General features: G+C 48.0%; 1 protein-coding gene across 4 annotated transcripts; it reads left to right on the forward strand.

The window, feature by feature from the left end:
• Positions 1–293: 293 nt before the first annotated feature.
• Positions 294–15,234, forward strand: LOC122366874 (nuclear matrix constituent protein 1-like). Of its 4 annotated transcripts, XM_043339515.1 has the most exons (13): positions 338–594; positions 4,071–4,131; positions 5,354–5,524; positions 5,873–5,965; positions 6,564–6,599; positions 10,747–10,975; positions 11,417–11,673; positions 11,974–12,060; positions 12,325–12,520; positions 12,990–13,126; positions 13,410–13,523; positions 13,826–14,026; positions 14,393–15,234. In XM_043339515.1, exons 3-13 carry the CDS (start codon positions 5,405–5,407, stop codon positions 14,525–14,527), a joined length of 1,605 nt encoding a protein of 534 aa, XP_043195450.1. In that variant the 5' UTR covers positions 338–594; positions 4,071–4,131; positions 5,354–5,404; the 3' UTR covers positions 14,528–15,234. The 4 variants fall into 4 exon arrangements, with proteins under 4 accessions (XP_043195451.1, XP_043195448.1, XP_043195449.1 ...); XM_043339516.1 differs by lacking the exon at positions 6,564–6,599 and having other exon boundaries at positions 294–594; XM_043339513.1 differs by lacking the exon at positions 4,071–4,131 and having other exon boundaries at positions 298–594.
• Positions 15,235–23,828: the final 8,594 nt, after the last annotated feature.

Below are 23,828 nucleotides of genomic sequence, written 5' to 3' on the forward strand. Positions count from 1 at the left end.
AACAGTGACTACAAATATAAAGTCAACTGGATAGCAGTTTACAACGTTAAAAGAAGCCACGTTGTGTACTCCTCGCGAATCCCTGGATGCATGGATGACATGTTCGTCGTGTATTATATATCGCCTTCATGTCGGTCTAATTTCCTTTCTCCTCTCAGATTCTGGAGCACCATCATCCTGAGGATCCCGCCGTGACGTTCGTACCGGCTTTTCGTCAGTTGGCAGCTCGGCCAGCGCCCCTATGACCGCCTTCCTACCTGGAGAGGTAGCGCGGCAGCGGCAGCGCGCAGGCGCCGTCGGGGCGGGGGCGGAGCGGCGGCCGGGCCCGGTCCCGCCCGGCGCCGGCCGCCAGTCCACCGTCGGTCAGGAGTGGCCCGCTCCGCCCGCGTGAACTCGTACCCCGTCCGCCGCCCGCACCACGCCGCAGCCATGGCCTGCTGGTCGGAAAACTACCACTTCATCAAGGAAGTGTACGACTTCCGAGTGGAGGAGATGAACAAGTGGATGGACGCGCTGGAGGAGAGCAGCAAGAAGCTCATCACCAACAAGGTCTATACGTCCAGGGAGTTCCGCCGCATGCGCGATCAGTTCAGGGTGAGTACCGAGATCGACAGGGGGTACTGGGAGGGGTCGCTAGGAAGTGGTCTAAGTATTACGAGTGCGCTGTGAAATCGTTTAGAATCGCATGTCATTAGCGTAGGTACAAAGTCGAAGTAATGGTAGGACCATTAAAACTGCCCCGGAGAACAGGTGCTCTAAATTACATGCAATCAGGATTCAGAAGTATGTACTTATCTAAATTCGTTGTCGGGGGCTTGTGTCTTACATTCATAAATAACTATTGTCCAAGAAGTTGTTTGAAGAGCTATAAGCTAAGCTATAAGCGAAGTACAGACAAGTTTTTTTTAAATGAAGTGACACCGAAATGTTCCCCGGCTGAAGCCGGATTCGTAATAGTCTGACCTCTGGGACTCACAGGTCGTTGTGGTCCCAACTATTTGGTTCTATTACACTATGCAACAGTCATTTTGTTCCTGAGTAACGACCGATTTTTGTGGACTCATTGGGTCCCATTATAACCGAAATGGGCATTTGTTTTGATCTGAAAATGCTTTTCCGGTTTTCAGAGACGATTTTCGATTTTTGGCCCCGAAATTCGGTTTTTGGCCCGCTGTGTCCGGTGTAATTGAGTAATCGACTCGCGGTAACTTTCATCGCCCTTCCTATGCCACAAGCTTTCGAATGATATCCGGTTTTGCATATTTGCGTGTAAAAATAACGTCATAAATCTATGTTAAAGTAAGAAAATATTGAAATTTTGTAAAAATTTGACATTTTTTTCGATTTCATTTCAAAATAGAGAAAAAAACTAAAGGCCCTATCCAAATTCTGAGCCCAGTTCCTTGAAGAGCATTCAATTTCCGTTCGGAAGGTACTATTTTAGTGCATTTTATCGGTTTACTGTGGCGTCCAGATTGAGTCTCTTGAAAAACGGGCCCCCAACAGATCAAGATTCTGAGCGACAGGACTGCTCAAAAGTAAGTTCCTGCGTGTGACCCGAGGTCACAAGGGGTCAACAAAATGACCTCAGTTGACCCCTCGTTGATCCTATGGCGTTAACATACGTTATCAGGTTAATGCTATGTGATATGACTTAGGATATGTGTTTAGGTTAACTCAATCTGGACGCCATAGGAATCCGATAAAATGCACTAAAAAGGTACCTTCCGAACGGAAATTGAATGCTCTTCAAGGAACTGGACTCAGAATTTGGATGGGGCCTTTAGTTTTTCCTCTATTTTGAAATGAAATCGAAAAAAATGTCAAATTTTTACAAAATTTCAACATTTTCTTACTTTAACATAGATTTATGACGTTATTTTTGCACGCAAATATGCAAAACCAGATATCATTCGAAAGCTTGTGGCATAGGAAAGGCGATGAAAGTTACCGCGAGTCGATTACTCAATTACATCGGACACGGTGGGCCAAAAACCGAATTTCGGGGCCAAAAATCGAAAATCGTCTCTGAAAACCGGAAAAGCATTTTCAGATCAAAACTAATGCCCATTTCGGTTATAATAGGACCCAATGAATAAGAAAAATTCGGTCGCTTTCCAGGAACAGAAAATGTTTCATTTTTTGTTGCATAGTGTTATTTGTCATGCTCCGTGACGGATAGCGCGCTTAGGGACGAGAAACCTTAGGCCGCACAGAGCTTAGCGCGCTAGGGCCGCACAGACGGCTTGATTTTCGACCATGTCCATGTGAGCTGTAACGGCGAGGCGCTGAGGCTGGGCGCTGGGTTCTGTTTGTCCAGGTCGTGCTGGACGATAGCCCGCAAAATTCCTCAATCAGGATTAGGTCCGGATGGTAGCCGGCTAACATCTGCTTCCTTCAGAAGTCCGGCATGTTCTATTCGCACCACCGCTGGGCCTTGGCAGAGCGATGAGCCGGCGCACCGTCCTGAATGAAAATGCTGTGCATGTCGACCTTCCATCGACCATGTGTCGACTTAGAAGTGAGCCGCTGGAGGCTCTCCTATGTAATGAGCCTCAGAGAGCTCTTCCTCCAGTATCGTATCACGGTCCTGTCTGAAATAGAATAGCCCTTGCGCGTAAGCCGCTTGGTCAATTTTGTCGCCAACTGGCCCCTCTCCCGGTCGTCTTTTTCGATGCGATTTCTTTCACGGTCGAAATGGTGGACGAACGCCCAAACTGTATTTTGGATCAGCAAGGCTATCGCCTACCAGCAGCCGTATGCTTGTCCCACCAACGCTGAACTGTCCAGGCAGATGTCCCAACTGATCAGGAATGACATGCTATGTCATTTCGGCCTGAAGCATGCCATGGCCGAAGTCTCTGGTTCATCTCCCCAAGATGGAAATTTCAAACCTTTATTTTTTGACGTGGCCGTTCGGGTGGACCATCTGTGCGACACTGGCCGTAGCTCGGTGATCCGCGACCCGAGGTCCATTCGCGACCGCATGTTCCGCGGCCAGGGACCGTGCAGTGCAGGGGTGCAGCCACAACCGTTATCCGTTAGGGGTATGTAGAAACGATTAAACGATTAGGGACCGGAAAGTGTTGTAATAGGCAGAGGACAAAACTTTTGTCGGACTCTGTAATGTTCATCGACGTAGAATGACGGGAGGGAGCACTTCTGAACGCTCATTGTTTGATGTGAGTGACTTTTTCTGTGATACCGACATTGTGTGGTGAGGCTGTCAAATCGCTCTCTGAAGTCATACCAAAAAAAGACTCGAACTTTTATGACGTAGCCGATTGAAAGAAAATCATAAATATGTAAGCTCTACATGCCATAAACATTTGTGCCTTTACTCCTAATACACGGCCTTGCCTTTACTATGGATTTAATCTATCCGACTGCATAACCATAAGCCTGTTATCAAACATAGCTTTCAGTGATTTATTGTTGGGTGAAACTGGAAAAATTATTTAACGGTCGATCAGCCTATACCAGTAAGTGGAATCGTACTTTCGAAGAGTTGGACTGACTCGTCAACCTAAAAAGTTGAATAATATGCAGTCCTAAATCATGCCGCTAAAATTTGGAAGATTCCGCACCCACCTCCGTACTAAGGGCAGCTGAATAAAGGGCTCCAGGCTCATTTGTTTTATGCCTGTGATTTGACCTCTCATCAAGCCGTTTAATTATTTTTATTCCCTCTCGAGACCAAAGGCTGTCGTCTGTCGCTGTCGATGAGATGGTATTGCATAATCGCAAACATTGTGAGCGTGTCATTTAGTCCGTCCGTGCCGACTACCGACACTCTTGACTGACTGGTACCGTAGGGTAGCTGCGAGGTAGATGGTAGTTACGAGCAGATGCGAAGCAGATGATGGCTGCATGGTTGCGAGGTAGTTGATAGTTGAACGTGAAGAGTTAGCGGTTGGATGCGATGTAGTTGATGGCTGACCGTGATTTAGCTGAGGTACTGCAGTTGAGTTAGTACCGTAGCTAATCATATCGACACCTTTTCTGGCTGCTGACGGTGTTGCCGCCGACGAAATAAGACCGTAGACTGTAGCTACCTTTCCCTGTTCTAGGAGATGGAGCGCCCTGTAGAGACGTTTTGTCTCCGTCGTTGGATCGCATGCAGCGGGCTAGGTAAGTGAGAAATGCCTGTGTGTCATGTTGTGGTGTTATTTATTTGAGCAGAACTACATATGTTCGCCTTTTTGTTGCGTTCGTAACATCGGTTTATTTGTGGCTGTGTTTCTCAATAAGTGTTTGTTAACGGTGTTCTGTAACTTTCCAATGTCTTCCCTGTCGTGTGGAGTGACATGTTGAGCAATGGTTCTCAATTGTTTTCTCAATGAAGAGTTATATTCCACTAACCCAATCCACTTTTTATGCGTTCATACTTCGTCGTAAAAGTATTGTTCGCATTCCCAATGCGCCGCTCCGCGCCGGAGCGAAAGCGTTATTCATGTCCTCGTCACTAGATGTCACTAGTGTGGACGCCTGAAGTTATGCTGTACCGCAATGCTCAGCTGCACCGCGGCGCAGCCTAAAGTGAGGCCGTGGGCACCGGGCGGAAGTCCGTTCACTTTTGGCGTGATTTTAGAAGCCAAAGGATGTGGTGTTCGTTCCAAAATCATGCCAGACTGCTGGCTGGCTATTGCCTATTAGGTTGTGTGATTTTAAGCTACCCGGCATCATGCAGCTTTGGCAATGTCTGCCCTGCATTGAGGCAGATACTCTGTCGAACTTAGTACCGTAAGTACAAACCAGGCCTGCGGAGTCAATGTATTTTCGGTAACTCCGGCTTCGACTACCACTCCGACTTCCAAAAATCGTCATCGATTCCGATTCCTGGCAAAACTGTCGACTCCGATCAACTCCGTCCTGGTGCAAACATCCGTTCGTTTAGTAATACGTCCTTATTGCCAACATCCTGCCAGTCAGAGAACCATCGCTCATTGAGTTATATTGTTGTGCCCCGTGAGTTATATTTTTGTACCCCGTGCGGTGCTTGCTTACCGGCGACTTGTTCCGGTTTCAGGTAAACATGAAATAACGAAAGCTTAACATGAAATAACGCAGACCTTTTTCTGTGTCAAAAGGTGGTTAACGTGTATTTTATGGGAAAGTTAAATTGCAATAATTCTTAACTAGACATAATTCATCCAAAACTGTCAAATTCAAAGATTTCCACCTTTTATTAACTAAGCAAACGTTTCAACGTTCAACGTAAGTACCTCAAATGACAAACGTTTCAAAGAGTCCTACATCCATTTCACGCACGCATATGAGTCCGCTTGCATGCCTTTACTAGTGGTCTTTATTATGGCCGGCCCCATAACTCTGTACTGTATACCGTCTTCAGTACCAGTGCAAGAACCTGAGGCGTGAGGAGCTGAAGCAATGGCTGCACGAGATGCTGAAGCTGCTGAACCAGAAGTCGGACCAGAACCTGGAGACGGAGAAGAAGCGACTGGAGGCGCTCATCCAGAGGCACACGGAGGTGCTGCCAGGAATCGAGGAGAACATGCGCAAGGTATGTGACAGCTGGAGAAGGGGGGGGGGGGTGACGAGAAGGGATTCCGAGTTAGAAACATTGTTGTTCCGAAACCGAAAGTGTCAAAAGGTTAGAAACATTTGACAACAAACAACAGTGAACAGCCATTGTGCTGGCTGCTGGTATCTCATCGCATAAGGCATTTAAATACCTACTTGCAATGTGCGTTTGTTTTACGCAGATATGTAGTTATTGCTTTTCGCGAAGTACGCGAACACTTTTCCGAATAACATCGGAGTTCGGGACTCACAAAATGCGATTCAACGTTGTCAGCGTTCACTAAAAATGTATCCCCGGCTGCTGGACACTCCTCCGTCTCACGTGCAGGTGGATGTGTACTCGCGCTGCTACCAGTACGTGGACGACATCACTCCGCTGCTCAAACTGCTCGAGGACCTGCGCAGGAAATCGACAGAGGATGTGAGTACGGCATACGTGCTCTGCCGATCAGCACACACCGCACTTGTTGAAAGAGGTCGGTATACTCAAGTGAAACATTGACCACGATGTGCATTGCATTGTGCAATGTGCGTCGGATAATGTGTGCAATATGACCATTATGAGGTGCTGCAGTTAATATTTACGGATAATTTGTTTGTACATACCCTGCTCTATAGGTCTTATGGTTACCGTCAGCTACTCACGTCCTTTGAAACGCTTACATCATTTGAAACACTCACGTCATTAGAAAATGCTGCACCTGTATTCAGGGCAGCTTATTACCACTAGCTGTCCCTCACTCTTTGACATTTATATATTGCCCCTCCATGATCGACCCAACGATGATTGACCCAATGTTTACTTCCCTATACCCCGTACTCTTCAAAGTTCGCCCATTTTTACCTTTAACGTCATTGACTGATTCCCGTTTTCCCTGAAGAACCTACCTTCAGTAGGAGTTGATATTTAGCTATGTTAAATTTCATCGTTTTATTCATTTACAGTCTGCCCATTTTGTTTGAGTGTTACGATATTGCATTTTTGTTTTGTTTACTTGATCGATTGTCCTTTCTCTTAGGAGCACGACAAGAAACCCGATCAGGGTGGAATCAAGGTGAATAATTGCTCCTTTTCCTGCATGTATTGTTACCTTTCGGTAACACGAAAAACTCGTATTTCTGCACGTAATAGATGCAACATTTTTACGCCGTTGACGTTTTTATTGTGTACCATACTTTTGCATGGTGTTTTGTTTTGTAGTGTTCGTACCGGGACGGCTGGGACCACTTCTGCGCCTGCCATCTATCGGGCAGTGTTTGAAACTACAGCGGGCGCCGGCCGGCCGCGCCGCTCGGCGCCGTTACCGGGCTATGGAGGCGAATGAAGTGGTGTAAAACCAGACGAATTTTACGCTTGTAAAGCAAAAAACGAAAAATGTACACTCACCACAGTGTTCAGCAAAGTACTGGGAACAATATGGATATAATTTAAAGCTAGTACGATGCGAACTGTTGGTTCCCTAGAGCAGTATTTACATACTTGTAGGAGATAGGACTTTAACATTACGGGAGCTTCTAAACTGCGCTCGCAATGTACTTGATTGTAAATATTTTCATTTAGAGGCAAAAATCTAAAAATGTACAGTCAGAGCGTTGTTCCCAATGCTTCTAGGTACACAATGAACATAAATTTAGCTCGAAATGTCATCACACATTGGTTCCCAGTCCAGTTTAAAACGACACTTTGTGCCGCAGAGCCTATCTCTTCCAATGGATGGCGGCTGGGTGGCGGTTGTAGTGGTGGACAAGACAATTCTTGAGTGAAATGAAATCATTTGCTTTCAAAGAAGAATTTTGAAGAACTTGCAATAATTGACAAATGATCGTTAATTACAGTGTATAATTTCAAGTTCATGGCAAATGAAAATATTTTAAACAATGCTAGTGAACCCCAGTACCGCCGCGCGAGAAAGCAAGTACTCGACGCACGGTCTGCCCGCCACTTCTGAAAATGGTCCGCGGCCGGCCGGCCGCGACCCGACACGTTGCAACAAATCAGCGGTACCAATTTAACCCTCGCCGGACCTATTGGTTTTCTACATACGCGCCGGCCGAGGGGGGGGGGGCGGGTACGACCCCCCCTCGCCGTTTCGCCCCTGGTGGAGCTAGCGCGTCGCGGAAAAAACGAGCGTGTGCGCCGTTACGAGACGCAGAGATTGGTACCCGATTTTAAGGTCCTAGGCCAACCGGTGACCTCTGGGGTCAGGTCAAGTGCCCCAAGGTACGGTTCAGTTTTTGGTGAGTAACTTCGCAAAAAACGGCCGCAGAGCCGCGATTTTGGCAGCATCGTGTTCGCCTCGCTCAGGCGCGTCGAATGATATACTTTTTGTCCGGGTCAGGTCAACTTGGGGTGTTGACCTCAGGTCAAGGTCAGGTCAGCACCCCAGGTCACGAAGTTGGTCGAAAGAGGTCATGTCGATATCATTCGATTCGGCAGGTCTTCCTGAGTCCATTGGTGGCTTTCCCGACTCGCTAGCTCAATTGGATCAAGAGTTGTTGACGAAAAACTAATATGACCTTGACGACGTCATAAATGACGTCACGCAAGGTCAACACTGCAAAAGTGACGCATCTAACCTTGCAAGGAGTGCATCAAATCACGATTCTGTGTGCTTGAGATTGTTGGAGATCGTTCCCGGCGCCAGAATAGCAGTTTTCATTTTTCCCCATTGACTTATAATGGTGAGGTCACGAAAATGACCTGACCTCATATGACCTTTAGGAAAAATCCGAGATATACACGTTGTGGGACTCATAATGGATACTAGATCCTGCAAGTTTCATTTCCCTGTGACATCTCCTCTGGCAGTGAGGGCGTTGCGAAGTTGCGACATCTGAAGACCGTGCAGAGGTTCACTTATGACGTCATAGGTCAGTGACCTGACCTGACCCAAAAATGCGGTTGGTGTCAAAAGATCCGGCTTGAATCAAAAATCAGGTATGCCAAGTTTCAACTCTCTATCGCCAGCGTGTTCGGAGCTATCGCGAAAAAGCCCTATGGGGGGGGGGGGCGGGTGCCGCCCCCCCCCCATAGGGTTTTTTCGCGATAGCTCCGAACACGCTGGCGATAGACAGCTGAAACTTGGCATACCTGACCTTTGATTCAAGCCGCATCTTTTGACACCAACCGCATTTTTGGGTCAGGTCAGGTCACTGACCTATGACGTCATAAGTGAACCTCTGCAGGTCTTCAGATGTCGCAACTTCGCAACGCCCTCACTGCCAGAGGAGATGTCACAGGGAAATGAAACTTGCAGGATCTAGTATCCATTATGAGTCTCACAACTTGTATATCTCGGATTTTTTCTAAAGGTCATATGAGGTCAGGTCATTTTCGTGACCTCACCATTATAAGTCAATGGGGAAAAATTCAAACTGCTATTCTGGCGCCGGGAACGATCTCCAACTATCTCAAGCACACAGAATCGTGATTTGATGCACTCCTTGCAAGGTTAGATGCGTCACTTTTGCAATGTTGACCTTGCGTGATGTCATTTATGACGTCATCAAGGTCATATTGGTTTTTCGTCAATAACTCTTGATCAAATTGAGCTAGCGAGTCGGGAAAGCCACCAATGGACTCAGGAAGACCTCCCGAATCGAATGATATGCGAAATGACCCCTTTCGACCAACTTCGTGACCTTAGGGTGCTGACCTGACCTTGACCTGAGGTCAATACCCCAAGTTGACCTGACCTGAACAAAAAGTATATCATTCGACGCGCCTGAGCGAGGCGAACACGATGCTGCCAAAATCGCGGCTCTGCGGCCGAATCCACCAGGGGCGAAACGGCGAGGGGGGGGTCGTACCCGCCCCCCCCCCTCGGCCGGCGCGTATGTAGAAAACCAATAGGTCCGGCGAGGGTTAAGCAAGGTAATACGATACAGTTTACATGTGTTTGTCCTTTTACTCTTCCTCACACGTGTCCTAGGTGTAGATAAACGTGTATTCTACGTGTAGATAAGCTCAAATGGTCCAAACATGGTAACAACACATTCATTGCTTATTGTCATGGTATGCTGTCACCGTCGTGCGACGTCGTCGTTTACATAAATGATGCTTGTTTTGAATAGTGATCACCTATTAAAATTGTTTTATGTGATAGTAACAAGCTGTAAATATATAGTCTACACGAAAATGCCAATACACATATGTATTGGCACATATGTGTGGCTTATGTAAGTAGCACTTTTTCGTATTATAAAGTATTTATAAACCATTCCCCATGTAGGTACTTCTTCATTACGGAGCGAGCGAAGCGAGCGTAGTCTTTCCTTAGATTAACGGAAATTTCTGAGTATGAGCGGCCGGCCGGCCGGCCGTGCGGACGCTTTTGCGAGGCTTATATCTCAGCAACCACTTGACCGATTTACACGCGGTAATTTTTGTAGGGTAGCTTCATTCCTTCTACCAAGTATTGGACTATTCCCGATGCATGTGGGTGACCCCTTATGCACGTGCCACGTGCAAAACGAAGAGGTGTCATTTTTGTGATTGTTGCAATATCTCAGTAACTACTTGGCCGATTGCGCTGAAAGTTGGCATGTAGGTAGGCACCCACTAGGCACTGCATATCCATGTGCCAGAGTTGGGGTGCTGCTGCACGTGCGCACGTGCAGGGGTCGTTTCCAGATCTCGAGAACGGCTGGACCGATGGCGCTCAAATTTGGTACACGGTTAGGGACCAGTTAGTAGGGTGCCGTGCACAAGTCAGTTGGGACCCATTTTGCACGTGCGCACGTGCAGGGTGCCGCTTTCAGATCTCGAGAACGGCTAGGCCGATTGTGCTCAAATTTGGCACATCGCTAGAGACCGGTTAGTAGAGTGCCGTGCACAAGTCAGTTGGAGGTACCCCCTCGAAATTTCGCACGTGCAAGGCCCACCCTCTCGCTCGCTCCGTTAGTCGCCCCAAAAGGCGTTATACTGGTTGTTACTATTCATTGTTACTTCATTGTTACTCAGCGTATTTTAGTGTGGGTCATTGACAATGAAGTTCTATATGTTAGACGTATCCAACGGGGCTATGCATTTGCTCATAATTACTTTTATTTTAAGTGCTAATAATATTTATTTTCATTTTTGAATCACTTAATTTAATGGATGACTTCGATATCCATAATCTGGCTGTGTAAAAACATTGAATGCCTAAATGCATGCGCCACTACCAAAAACTAAGCAATTTTCGCACGTCCCGCGTGCAGATTCACCCGGACAGCACGGAGCAGGTGACCACCTTCATCGAGAACCAGGAGGCCAACATCGCCAAGGTGGAGGAGAAGCGCGGCGAGATCGCACAGCTGCTGAAGCGCGGAGAGAAGCTCGAAGGCCAGGCCGACTGTCCAGACTTCCTCAAGGAGCAGGTCAAGGGGCTCAGTGAGCTGTTTGTCGACACCGAGAAGAAGGCCAAACTCAAGCTGGAGGTGCTTAGGAGTGAGTAATTGGGATGATATGCGGATGGCTGGAGAGTTGGATCGTGTTTTTAGTGAGATCGTAGCTAATATCGAAGTGATGTTTTTACGAGATAGTTTGATGTTAGTTTGGTGAACCGTGAATTGAATACGATATTATTTTTGTCTGTGATATTTATTAGCCTGTGATATCATATCGTCCGAGACACGTAAGCTCCCGTTTCCATTATAACTAAGAAGATTCTAATTACAATTCGCATAGGAATTAGGAAGTTCTACGCTTGACTTTTCGACTACGTTCCTGGCTGCGTATCGTGCAAATAAATTATCGACTTACTTTTGTTGACAACCCATTCAGCAAATGCTTCACTTTTGCATCTGAACTTTCTTCAAGTCATTGCTGAACCCCCAGCTTGCATTACGATGTCTATTGTCTATCGTATAACATCGTGCTCTCCGCCAGACAACGAGAAGGCGTGGCAGGAGTACGAGGAGGACAAAGTCTCCATGGTGAACCTGCTCGACCAGGCCGACGAGAAACTGCGTAACATCAGGAAGCTGTTCGACCCGCAGCAGGGCGCCGAGGACCTGGCCATGCGCACTGACCAGGCCGCGCGCACCCGTGAGGCCTGCGAGGCCTGCTTCAACAAACTCAAGGGCAATGTCGAGATCATCTGCAGCATCTGCTCGCCGGACAAGAAGGAGGAGCTCGGCAAAATTGTGAGTGGCTCGCGGGGAGGCGAAGAGATGTTGCATTGCTGGATGATATCAAATGATCACATTAAACCCATTTTGCTATACGTGCATTTAACTGAATTCCTTATAGTTTATCTCTGGTGTGCTCACAAACTGCGCTTTTTTGTTCTTTCGCTTCATTGTGTAGCCTGCAGTGTATAATTTTCCAAAGTATTTTCGGATCATATTCACGTAAAATGTTTTTTTTTTCTATTCGGGCATTCCCTCCATGCCGAAACCTCGCCGAACCCTTTCGCTGACCGATATCTGTCCCGGCGTGCACAGATGACCGGTTTTGAGGAGCGCATGGCGGTGCTAAACACCACTGATGAGCGCATCAACAAGCTGAAGGCCTACACCGCCGACCTGCAGGTACTGGCCGTTACATATTTGCGCTCTGTGTCGATCACCGCGAGTAATTAGCACGGCCGTCTGATTTTTGAATGCCTGAGTTTCCAGCCTGATGCGCTGTTTCTCATCTGCACGTCAATATAAATTTTTATCAAGAAAACATCAAAACTGTCAATTCCGTTGATATTTTGATTGAACACTTACATCATTGACTAGAGAGCTCGAAGCATATCAACCCAAGGTTCCCTTATGCTTGAAGTCTCACCATCCATCTTTCGCCCACAGACGTTCGTGGACAAGAAGGAAGCCTCCCTCAAGTGGCTGGTCACCGGCGAGAACCAGCTAGTCGAGCTGATGAAGTTCCCCGGCGAGGACAAGTCCGACGAGAAGCTGCTCATGACGGTCAAGATGCAGAAGGACATGGAGACCCAGCTGAACATCCTCTCCGAGCTGATCACAGAGTCGGAGCGCCTGCTCGGAGGTAAGATGTGGAACTGAAGCACATCTCAAGCACAAGGAATTAACCTCCTCTTTGTTGAGGAAAAAATACACTTCCTCTTTGTGTATTTTTTTGCAACACTCATCTTCAGACGATTCTGTTTTATGAACTATTTTCAGTAGTTTTCATTAGGACTTGTGCAGTTGTGCACATCTATGACAACATTTTAGCTAGTGAAAGTGGCAAGATCTGTTATTCTCAATGAATTAGTATTTATTGCCACATGCACAGATAACAGTAGTACTACTGTTATCTGTGCATCGCCGCAGTTAGCTGTGTAAGGCCGAAAAGGTCTCCGCCGAGTGGGTCATCAAGACCGAGAAGCTGGTCAAACAGTACTACTGTTATCTGTGCCACATGTTTTCGTTACTTTGCTCTATCGTGTTTCGACATAATGCAATCGATACTAGGACGTTTCCCACTGATGCGATCGTTTTGGCTATTTTGTCAGGAAAGACGCACTCTGTAGCCGAGAACCACTTGCTGGAGGTGGAGCGGGTCAAGAACAAGCTGGAGGAACTGAACGCCAAGCTGAAGGAGGTCTCCGGAGAGATCTCCGAGGACCTGCACCACTGGGCCGACTACCAGGTCAGGTACCGCTCGCTATAGTGTCTTGTTAGAGACTCGCACAGGACTCATGGAATTATATCACGATTTTATCAACCACATTTCATTTACAGACTTATCAAGCTTATATCAAACCCTCCCCTCTCCAACATTGTTATGGATGTGTTGGTTTTCCTAGCGATTGAAGAAGACAAGAATCAGTGAAATTTCATAAAGGCCGTGTGACTGACAGTGTGACAGTTTACCTTTGGTTTGACGTCCTCATTCGCGCCTCTTGTAACGCATCGTATTTTTGTGACCTCAGTCGGAGCTCAAGACGTTCCAGCCGTGGGTGAACGAGGTGGAGGAAAGGATCAAGGCTGGTCAGAAGAAGCCCACCAGCCTGGCCGAGGCCCAGGAGATGCTCAAGTCAGTCCAGGTTAGTACGGCTCTGGAAGATGACGGATTCACGAAAAAAAACTTTTTGCGAGGCCGTTGGCTATGACAGGGTGTAGTAAGCTGAATAATCGGCATTAGTATATGAATGATGCCCTTGACTCCTCTGTTGAATATAGTTTGCCGAGCTAATACCATTGCACAATGCACAACATCTAAGACATCAACCGCAACAAAATCAACTGCTAGTATTTTCACTTTTATCACTTTCTCCCCATATTCTGTGCCGTAGTGATTCATGCTAATTTTAATTCATAATACTTTGACATCGCCGTTCTCGTGAAGGACTTCGACCAGGACATCAAGACCCGTCTGGGTAACCTGGACAACATGACGGAGACGGTGACGAAGATGACCCAGCACGAGAAGGCTGACCGCGAGATCGCCGAGTGCCGCGAGCGCCGCGAGAAGGCCGAGAAGGTCTCCGCCGAGTGGGTCATCAAGACTGAGAAGCTGGTCAAACAGTGGGAGGAGCTCAACGCCACGGTATGGACTGTATCTATAAAAAGACGATAAAAAGCTGCCGCGGATTAGTCCTAATCGGTTAAATCGACTGTCACGGACTATAGATCGCAGTCAAGAGAAAGTGCTCTCATCGTTTTGATCTAAAGAATTTCTAAATCTAATGATCTAAATGATCTTAATAAAAAATGATATAAAGCTTGATCATATTGCCTTCTTCCTTCGAAATCATATGCTGCCTAAAAAGGAAGAGGGTCCCATATTGATAGTGTGGGTATCATTTGCACAATCGCTGCAAGCGAAGCATATCAATCGCGTATATATATATAATGCACGCAGACGCAGAGAATTTGCACCTAAAATTGACCGTGTACTTCTCGTTCCTCACAGGTGACGGAGGTGCAGGGCTGGGTGGCGGCTGCAGAGATGAAGGGCGAAACGCCCACCCAGCAGACAGTCGACGACACCTGTAACAAGCTCAAGGCCTACTTTGCCGAGAAGCAGAAGCTGGTCGAGGCGCTGTGAGAAGCCGCAGGGAGGGAGCCGAGAAAACCGACGGCCGCGCAGAGACGCCGCCGGAATTTGGCGTCGCGCCAGGTTTCGCGGTCACTGGCTACTTGTTACTTGCTCTTACATGCTATTAGAGAGGTGGCAAAGAGTGGTCGGTTGGTTGGTAAGGGGGTTATTATCTGGTGAATAATGCGTCTTTCCGGCAGATCAGAATATTCAAAAATGCTAAAAATTGGTCACTTACGCCATTATAAGAAATAAGGCAATAATGGCTGGCATGGCCATTGCCCAAGTGCAAAATAGCATAAAAGGCCTATTTGTACTCATGGGTTTAAACGAAAGTCATAAGCACTAGCTATAAGTGTGCTTAGGAATCGCTTTATTCCGAGACTGAACTTTACTTCGAAACTATGCAAAAGATGAAAAAGCTGACGAACCTTATGCGAGGAAGACGATATAGCCTCTGGTTATGTTTGTCTCTTCGAGTTGGGGAATTTCAACGCTTTGAGTGCTCCAGAGCGATGAGCTAAGCCTAATCTGTTCGTTATCTTACCTTTAGAGGGATCTGTGACGGAAATTATGATAAGACAATTCTTTGCACGTTTACAAACTATTAAAACTTATTTGATTTTGCATTGTTAAGTCTTCTTACTTCTCTCAGGAATAATCATTCTTTTCACTTTAATTTGACGTGTTCTCCATTTTTGTTTGTCTTCTCTCCCCGTACACTAGTTTTCTATCTTTTTATGTTGCACTTTTCAGGTTTCGAGTTTTTGGTATCCTTATACTTTCAGTGAATTCTTTTTCCTTTTCTCTCATTTTTAGAATGCAACGATGTACACTGTATTGCTGGTTGCTCTTCCGCACTGGTCTTTTACAATAAATGTAGAAAAAAACGACCGTGGTGTGGTGTTTGAAGTTGTGGTACCTGTATAGATATATCTCGATTGATCAGAAAATGGTTATTCGGAGTTATCATGTGGCGCTCTACTACCTAAGAGAATGAAGTGCCACAATCAAACCTGCAATACCTTGGGAGCGCGCACACCCCAGTATCGGCTGAGCTCAGCCGAACTGGGGCTGTAGGCCTTGGACACTTGGCTGCCGACTTTGCTGACGTGCCAGCTCTGAGGAGAATTTCCGCCGCCGCCGACTCTCCGCCGGTCGGCTGTCAGGAGCCGTCCGCGACGAATTCCTCCGTCGGGCCGCGTCGCCAATGTATTTTTATTGTGGCCCGGATAGTTGGAATGGTGGAGGGACGCCAGCGCACGCGTCATGTTCGGCCCCGGAGGATGACCTTCGACCAAATACAGTCGCCGCCGCAGTCGCCGCCACCGCACACCGCTAGTGCTGTCACCACTGCCGTCGCCACCGCCTCCGGTACCACCTATGCCAGTTTTGAGCGTTTTTTCTTTCATTATTATTATTATATTCTGACGAATTAGTCTGCCATCAAGTTACAAACGTGTTGAAGGACACAGCAACTGGACAAAACTTTGCATTTCCATTGAATTACATAGGTAGTTTATGATAACGGAATGAGTAGATATTATCAGACTGTTGTTCGCAAAACGATTTTAAACCATGCGAGAACAGTCCTTTTACAACACACAGAGGCTCGGCAATGTTTTTACGCTCCTCCCCCTCTAAGTCGATTTCTGGGCCACGTAGCGACATGAGGCTTTAAAAGAAAAATAACGGAGAAATATGCACTGGTTAATTGTTAGGTTAGGTCAACCCTTGATCAAGGGTCAGTTCATCAGAAGCCATCAAAAGCTAGCTTTTTTTCTTCCGATTATGACATTTTCGGAAAAATTGGTTTATTTCCTCGTGAATACGTTTCTTCGTTGCGTACCGTTGCATTTCTATACGTGATCTGATAGATAATCGACTGAAGTCGGCACTGGTAGTGGTGACACGTATCTTATAATCTCGCTGGACAGTGCATAGTGGTTTTGCACATACACGAGGGAGGGGAGGGGGGGCAATGCAGCCCTCGCTGTTTCGCCTATAATTTAGCTAGGGCTTCGCAGGAAAAGTTTTAATTATCGTGTTTGCCGTTACGAGATGCGGCGACTGGTGCAACCCGATTACCTATAAGGTCTCAGGCTACCTCTGAAGGCACGGTAAAGAATAAAGATCTCAAAGTAAGGCTCGGTTTTTGGCGAGTAACTTCGCCTTAATGGACACAGCACAGAACTGCAATTTTGCACCACTGTAGTCGTTATATGATTCAAGTGCGTTGAAGGATGTCTTTTTTTGTCTTGTTTGTGAAAGGTCTACTTCTGGTGTTGACCTCAGGTCAAGGTCAGGTCTAAGTCGCTCGGGTAACGAAGCTCGCCAAAGGAGGTCATATATAGGTTATCATTCGATTTGACAGGTCTTCCTGAGTATACAAATTAAAGCTTTTCTGACTCGGCTAACTCAATTTGATGGGGAGCAACCTACTGACGTTTAATTATGATGACCCCAGCGATGTGTTTATGTGCTTGATATAGGTAAGTTTGCATATTATTCATTTATTCATTTACGTAGATTAATTCCTTTGCAAAAGTAGCAGTTTCTCCTTATTTCGCTTTTACTTACATTGGCGAGATCACGTGACCGACCTGACCTCGGGGAAGCCTAATGAATAATCGAATCCGAGATTAACAAGTTTTTTTTAAATAAATTTAGTTCGAATCTTTTGATTCTCAAGGACAGAGCCACCGCTAAGCGAAGCTTGTTGCGATGACCCTGCCCTCTACCCTCCGATCGCGCAATTCCGATTCTATGGCAGAATTTAGAGTCCAAAGTTTAACGTGCGCACCAAGCCGCGCACGGCCGGTCCCCTCGCTGACTTCGCCTGGCTACGGCCTGCCACCAACCGCAACCATGCCTGTCAGGAGGCCCATAAATGTCGAGCGCCCGTCGCGCTTCGAACCCGGACTGTCATAACCTGGAACGCGTGCTCTCACCACGCGGACTCCAACGCTCTAACCAACTGAGCTACGGGACCAGCAAAAATAACCAAACCTGACCTAAAAGTGGAGTTGGTGTCACAAGATCTGGTTTGAATCAAATGACGGGGTTCCAGAGTTTTAGCTCTTTATCTCAAACGCGTTCTGAGCATGCGTAAAAAAACGTCAGCAGTTGGTACGAAAACCTCCATCGGCCGCGGATAATTTCAATGAGGGACATTCTCTTCTCCTTCCCGCTGCAGCGTGAGAAGTGTGGGTGATCGCTAGCTCGAAAGAAGGGTCGGGTTATTACGGATGATGATGGACAAGTCCTTAGAATGGAAAGAGTGGACATCGGAGCACAGCGGCCGTGGTCGCTCAGAGCGACATCTATTTTGAGTTTTGACTCTCAGAGGGACCTCAGCTGCACCTCAGCCATAGGCGTCGCCAGAGATTTTCGGTTGGGGGGGGGGGGGGGCAAAATCAACTTTTGTGTTAAAACTTGCCTTTCCCCAGTCTTTACTCACTCGTTTTACATATCATTCGACGCGCAATGGTGCGAGGAATCCGATGGTGACAAAGGTTTCCTTCTAGCTATGACATGTAATTTTTTTTTACAGAAAAATTCGAAATTTTGAAATTTCATGACAAAAACGACTGGTAGAATTATAGTATATAGTGGCTGCGATTCCCGACGCACTGCAGAGGGCCCCTGTGCAGACGCTCGACGCTCATGATCATTGCCCAGAAAAAGGTGAAAAACGCTCCAGTTAATCGGATCACCCTGCTAAAACCTCCATTCACGCATGCATGCAGAGGTTTTACGTGAAATGCATAGGACTTATCCCAGCCGCCGATCGTAGCTAAGTTGGGCATTCGGTGGAGAGTGAATGTCGGAAGTATGAATCGGAAGTAATTCATATTTGCTCCAGTGAGAGAAAGTGTTTTGTTCACTCGAGTGTGAACAGAAGTTTCTCGTTTTTCGTGTGAAGGGAAGCGCTGCAAACGCGAACAAAAACTGTTCAACGGAACCAAAAGCTACGCACGGCATAGCGGCAAGGGATCCCTTAGAGATAGGTTTGGGAGTTGGGACTTCCAGGCCATTTTAGGCCACTCAGGGTCGGTGCTGACTCTCAGAAGCATGCTTAGGATTCCGGAGATCGGCGTGGGTCACCTCAGATATTTACGTGTACGTGGTGCTTTAGTGCTTTCCGAGCCCAAGGTGGGGCCCTCAGAAGCCAGGGTGGGCGGCGGGCGCTAAGAGACTAGGCCCAGGGTGAGCCTGGAGCCCTCGGATAGCAGTGTGAACCCTGGGGGTCTGTGTCGAATCCCTAAGGACCCTACGTAGGGACATAATTAACATGTGTTGCGGACCTCAGAGGGACACGTGAGCTGTGACCCCTCAGATGCCGGCTTGGGGTTAGCAAAGTCTGTCGCCTCAAAAGTTTGGCTGAACTATCAGAGGCCAGGTTCTCAGAAATGTTCGAAGGCTCAAATATCCCTGTGTGGGCCCTCAAAGAACATTGACACCAGTGGGACTTTAAGAGGCCGGTTTGGGCCCTCTGAAGGCTTCTTTAGGGCTCAGTGGAGCTCCTTAGGAGCCCTTGAGGGTTAAAGCAAGCTCATGAGCCCTGCAACACTTGTACTGTACTTGAGCCTGTCGCAGACATTTGACGAGAGCTGAGAAAGGCCCCGAAGATTTCGTTTCACGCTTTGAACGAAAATTGTATCAGCACTCCAAAACTTATGAAAAAAACTTATGTAAAATGTAATAAAGAACTAACTAGGAACATGGAATGAATGACAGCATTGACATTTCCGAGTCTGGAATCGGAGTCTTCAAGACTTTGGCGACTGCGAGTCAGACTCTGGTTTGAACTGCTTGCTGCAACCGAGTCTGACCTCACAGGCATTCTCAGAAAGGTACCCCCATTTTTTCCCGACTCCAAAATCTCATCGGATCTGTATCGATCTCAGGGGGTGCCCGGTCCGAGGTTGGGGGGGGGGGCAAACTGCCCCGCTTGCCCCCCCGTGGCGACGCTCTCAGCCCACGCCGGGCGCTCCCGGCCTCCGGCGAGCTCGCTGGGACCGTCGGAGCGACATCTACACACATGTGGAGGCCGACTGACGCTAGATGTCGTTTGAGGCGACATCAGTGCCGTGCATTGCGCAGTGTGCACTGTTGATATCGACGCAACGCAATGCATGTAGATTGTTGGTCCTTTGCGGGACGTCCGGGCCGATAAGTGTTCGTACTCCGACACCGATTGTTTGTCCTTGGTTAGCCTGCCGTTCGATAAGTGCACCGACTGTGAACAGATTAGTTCAGCGGAGCCGTGGACGATTAGGATAGCTGAGAGCCACTGATCGAGACTCCTTTCCTCCGTTCCGTCGTTTCCGTCCTCAGGATACTGAAATCCTTCTCCTCCACGCCACAACCCCCACTCCGGACTGGACAGGCACCTTTATCTCATGCGGGCTGCTCCCTTGGAGCGGCACCGCTGCTCCCGAGGGAGCGCACCCCGTAGCCGGGTGCAGAGAGTGCTTGGGGGGGCTAGTCGGCCTGTCCAATTGGACGGGCTCAGCCCCGGCGACTCTCTAGGATGTCTGCCGACTGCCCAGACCAATGTCTCCCTCTAATTCCTATCATCCTTCCGGCTCTGAAATGATCTTGTCAGACCGGAGGGGCCTAGCCCAACAAAACAAACAACGAGACTTCTTTGCAAGTCCTTTGCAATGGAAAATGAATCCAGCAATAAGGATTGGTGGAGAAGAGATGCATCTACACGGTCATCTCGCCTTCAGGATGCTGAAAAGTTTAAATGTTTTAATGACCATGTCATCTAACCTTTTTATCGCCAATGCTAGACCATTCCCATCCAGCCCACACCACCGTTTCTGGGTTGACGGTCATCCGCATTAGGCCATCGGCGGCAGATCAAGCCCTTTATTTAATTATATATAAGTACACGTGCGCCCTCTCCGGGAAATTTGTTTCACACGCACGGTGGGCTGTCCTAACGGGACCCCTTGTTCAGTCTCGTCCGAATTCATATAACCATGAAATGATGTAAGATCGAATGGGCTTAACCCGTCAAAACAAATTGAATACATATACTTATATAGAAATTACCGCCGGTAATCTTTTTATGACTACCTAGTACCTGTGTCTGTGATTCTAGCTTACCACCTTTCCGCCTTATCATGGCCTTATGTATATGTATTCACTTTGTTTTGACGGGTTAAGCCTATTCGATCTTACATCATTTCATGGTTATATAAATTCGGTTCGGACGAGACTGAACAAGGGGTCCCGTTAGGACAGCCCACCGTGCGTGTGAAACAAATTTCCCGGAGAGGGCGCACGTGTACCTACTTATATATAATTAAACCAGTATAACGCCTTATGGGGCGACTAACGGAGCGAGCGAGAGGGTGGGCCTTGCACGTGCGAAATTTCGAGGGGGTACCTCCAACTGACTTGTGCACGGCACCCTACTAACCGGTCTCTAGCGATGTGCCAAATTTGAGCACAATCGGCCCAGCCGTTCTCGAGATCTGGAAGCGGCACCCTGCACGTGCGCACGTGCAAAATGGGTCCCAACTGACTTGTGCACGGCACCCTACTTACTGGTCCCTAACCGTGTACCAAATTTGAGCGCCATCGGTCCAGCCGTTCTCGAGATCTGGAAACGACCCCTGCACGTGCGCACGTGCAGCAGCACCCCAACCTTAACACATGCAGATGAATTATCTGATGGAGACCTAACTGTGTACCGAGTTTCAATTCAATCGGCCCAGCCGTTGTGCCGTTATTGAGGTTGCAATTTTGGGGGTTCTTAAAAAATGTCCAACTTTACCACGCGCCACGTGCGGTAATTGGCAAGAACGCATGGTGGCCATCACACCACAGAACTTTTACGTCCAAGTGACATTCAGTAAAGAAGACCGCTTGTCAATCGGATGTCCCGTTCCTAAGATATTAGCTTTTGAAGAGCGTCCCCACGGCCGGCCGGCCGGCCGGCCGCTCAAACTCAGAAATTTCCGTTAATCTAAGGAAAGACTCCGCTCGCTTCGCTCGCTCCGTAATAAAGGGCTTGATCTGCCGCCGATTGCCTAATGGGGATGACCGTCAACCCAGAAACGGTGGTGTGGGCTGGATGGGAATGGTTTTACCGGTACACAGGCCAATTAATTAAAAGGTGCTATATCAGATCTAATAAGCAAAACATAACACCAGTATAACGCCTTTTGTGGCGACTAACGGAGCGAGCGAGAGGCCTTGCACGTGCGAATTTTTTTTTTTGACGATCTGTTAAATCAGCGTGATTTGGCGGCGATGCACATGATTCTGCACTCGCCTCGTTCGCCTGTGTGCCTGAGAGAGCGTGTGACTTACCGTGAGACCGTGTCAAGCCGTGTCACTCGAGGCACAGCCGACAGACTCTTGGAGCTGCCCAGGGTCCGTACAGAGATTGCTCGTCGCTGCTTTGCATTCCGTGCTGTTTCCGCATGGAACAGCAGCAAGTCGGTATCGCGCGACTCGGCGAGCTCGCGGACTTGTACTCGGCGGGCGCAATGATCGCACCACCAGCCAGCCGATATCTGATGTCTCTCATTTTATTTGTACCTATTTCTACTTTTTATTTTTATACCTACCTTTTATTATGAATGTGAATGTGCATGAATGTGAGTACCATTGTAAAATGTGACGCGTAACCGGAAGAGCCACCACGTGGAGTGTTATAAGAATACATGATTGATTGATTGATTGATTGAAATTGCGAGGGGGTACCTCCAACTGACTTGTGCACGGCACCTTACTAACCGGTCTCTAGCGATGTGCCAAATTTGAGCACAATCGGCCCAGCCGTTCTCGAGATCTGGAAGCGGCACCCTGCACGTGCGCACGTGCAAAATGGGTCCCAACTGACTTGTGCACGGCACCCTACTAATTGCTCCGTAACCGTGTACCAAATTTGAGCGCAATCGGTCCAGCCGTTCTCGAGATCTGGAAACGACCCCTGCACGTGCGCACGTGCAGCAGCACCCCAACTCTGGCACATGGATATGCATTGCCTAGTGGGTGCCTACCTACATGCCAACTCTCAGCGCAATCGGCCCAGTAGTTACCGAGATATTGCAACAATTACAAAAGTGACACCTCTTGGTTTTGCACGTGGCACGTGCATAAAGGGTCACCCACATGCATCGGGAATAGTGCAATACTTGGTAGAAGGAATGAAGCTACCCTACAAAAATTACCGCATGTAAATCGGTCAAGTGGTTGCTGAGATAAAAAATTCCCGAGTTCCAGCTTTCTTTTGCGGTCGCTTTTTGTCTTTAGTGATCATCATTCCGGTATTAGTTTCTGTTTTTAGGCGACATTATCACATACCCACCTTACCTCTGAATACTTGCGATCATGCCCTTCTGTCTCCACTTCATGCCCCCCCCCCCCCCGTCCTGGAGTACGGTACACGGAAGTCGACGCCCTGGCGAGTCGGCGCTCCCTCAGCACGCTCCAAGATTTAAGAGTCCCCGACTGGCAAGTGTCTCCGGCTGACCAGAACTGTATATTTCATTAACCATCTGGAAGGCGTGGAACCTTACCGATCTCTGCAGTGCTCTGCCTGTAAGTTATGATAAGCCACTTAATGACTTGATCTCGTCGCAGACTGATATTCAGAAAGCAATCGAGTAGCTGTGGATATGGCTGATATTCAGCGATATTCACCGAAAAGGCAAAGAAAATCAAATAGCACAAAACTAACAGTCTTGCACACAAGTAGGTTGGTCTAGCTCTAGCTATAACTCATTAGTTTGGTGACTAAATCAGCATACTTAACGTTCGCATTCTGAGGCAGCTTTGCTTGACCACGTGCTGACCAGCTGGCCCAAAGGGTTAGCATTCTTGGCGTCAGCCGGTCTGCCGTCACTCTGACGTCACCACGGCTGCCATCAGTGCCGTAATCGTGACGTCATTGAGTCTGCCTGAGCAGCGCCGTCACATGATGCCCTCATCAGACCCGGTGCCAGGAGCCTACTGTTTCACTACTGAATCTGTGTCCAACGAATCTCTTGATTCAACGCCCATTGTCCAGTGTCTCTGCACATTGGCAGTGACATCAGTAAGTTCTCGTCTCTGATTCTATCAGTCTCTCGTCTCTAATTCAAGCCACCCGCACGCGACCCTACCCTCCATCCAGAGATGGCAGTGTCATCTCGGCCGGTCGTCGGCGCGGCCCGTCGGCGGTGGCGGTGTATTTTGGGCGACGTGCGGCCGGCGGCGCGACCCTCCGTGTGTCCCTGCCACCGCGTGCCAATTGGCCGCCCGTGTCCGGCCAGCCTCGACTTGCGACGGCCACGGTATAGAT

This window comes from Amphibalanus amphitrite, unplaced genomic scaffold (genome assembly GCF_019059575.1).
Source record: "Amphibalanus amphitrite isolate SeventyFive unplaced genomic scaffold, NRLGWU_Aamphi_draft 000835F_arrow, whole genome shotgun sequence".
Taxonomy (NCBI): domain Eukaryota; kingdom Metazoa; phylum Arthropoda; class Thecostraca; order Balanomorpha; family Balanidae; genus Amphibalanus; species Amphibalanus amphitrite.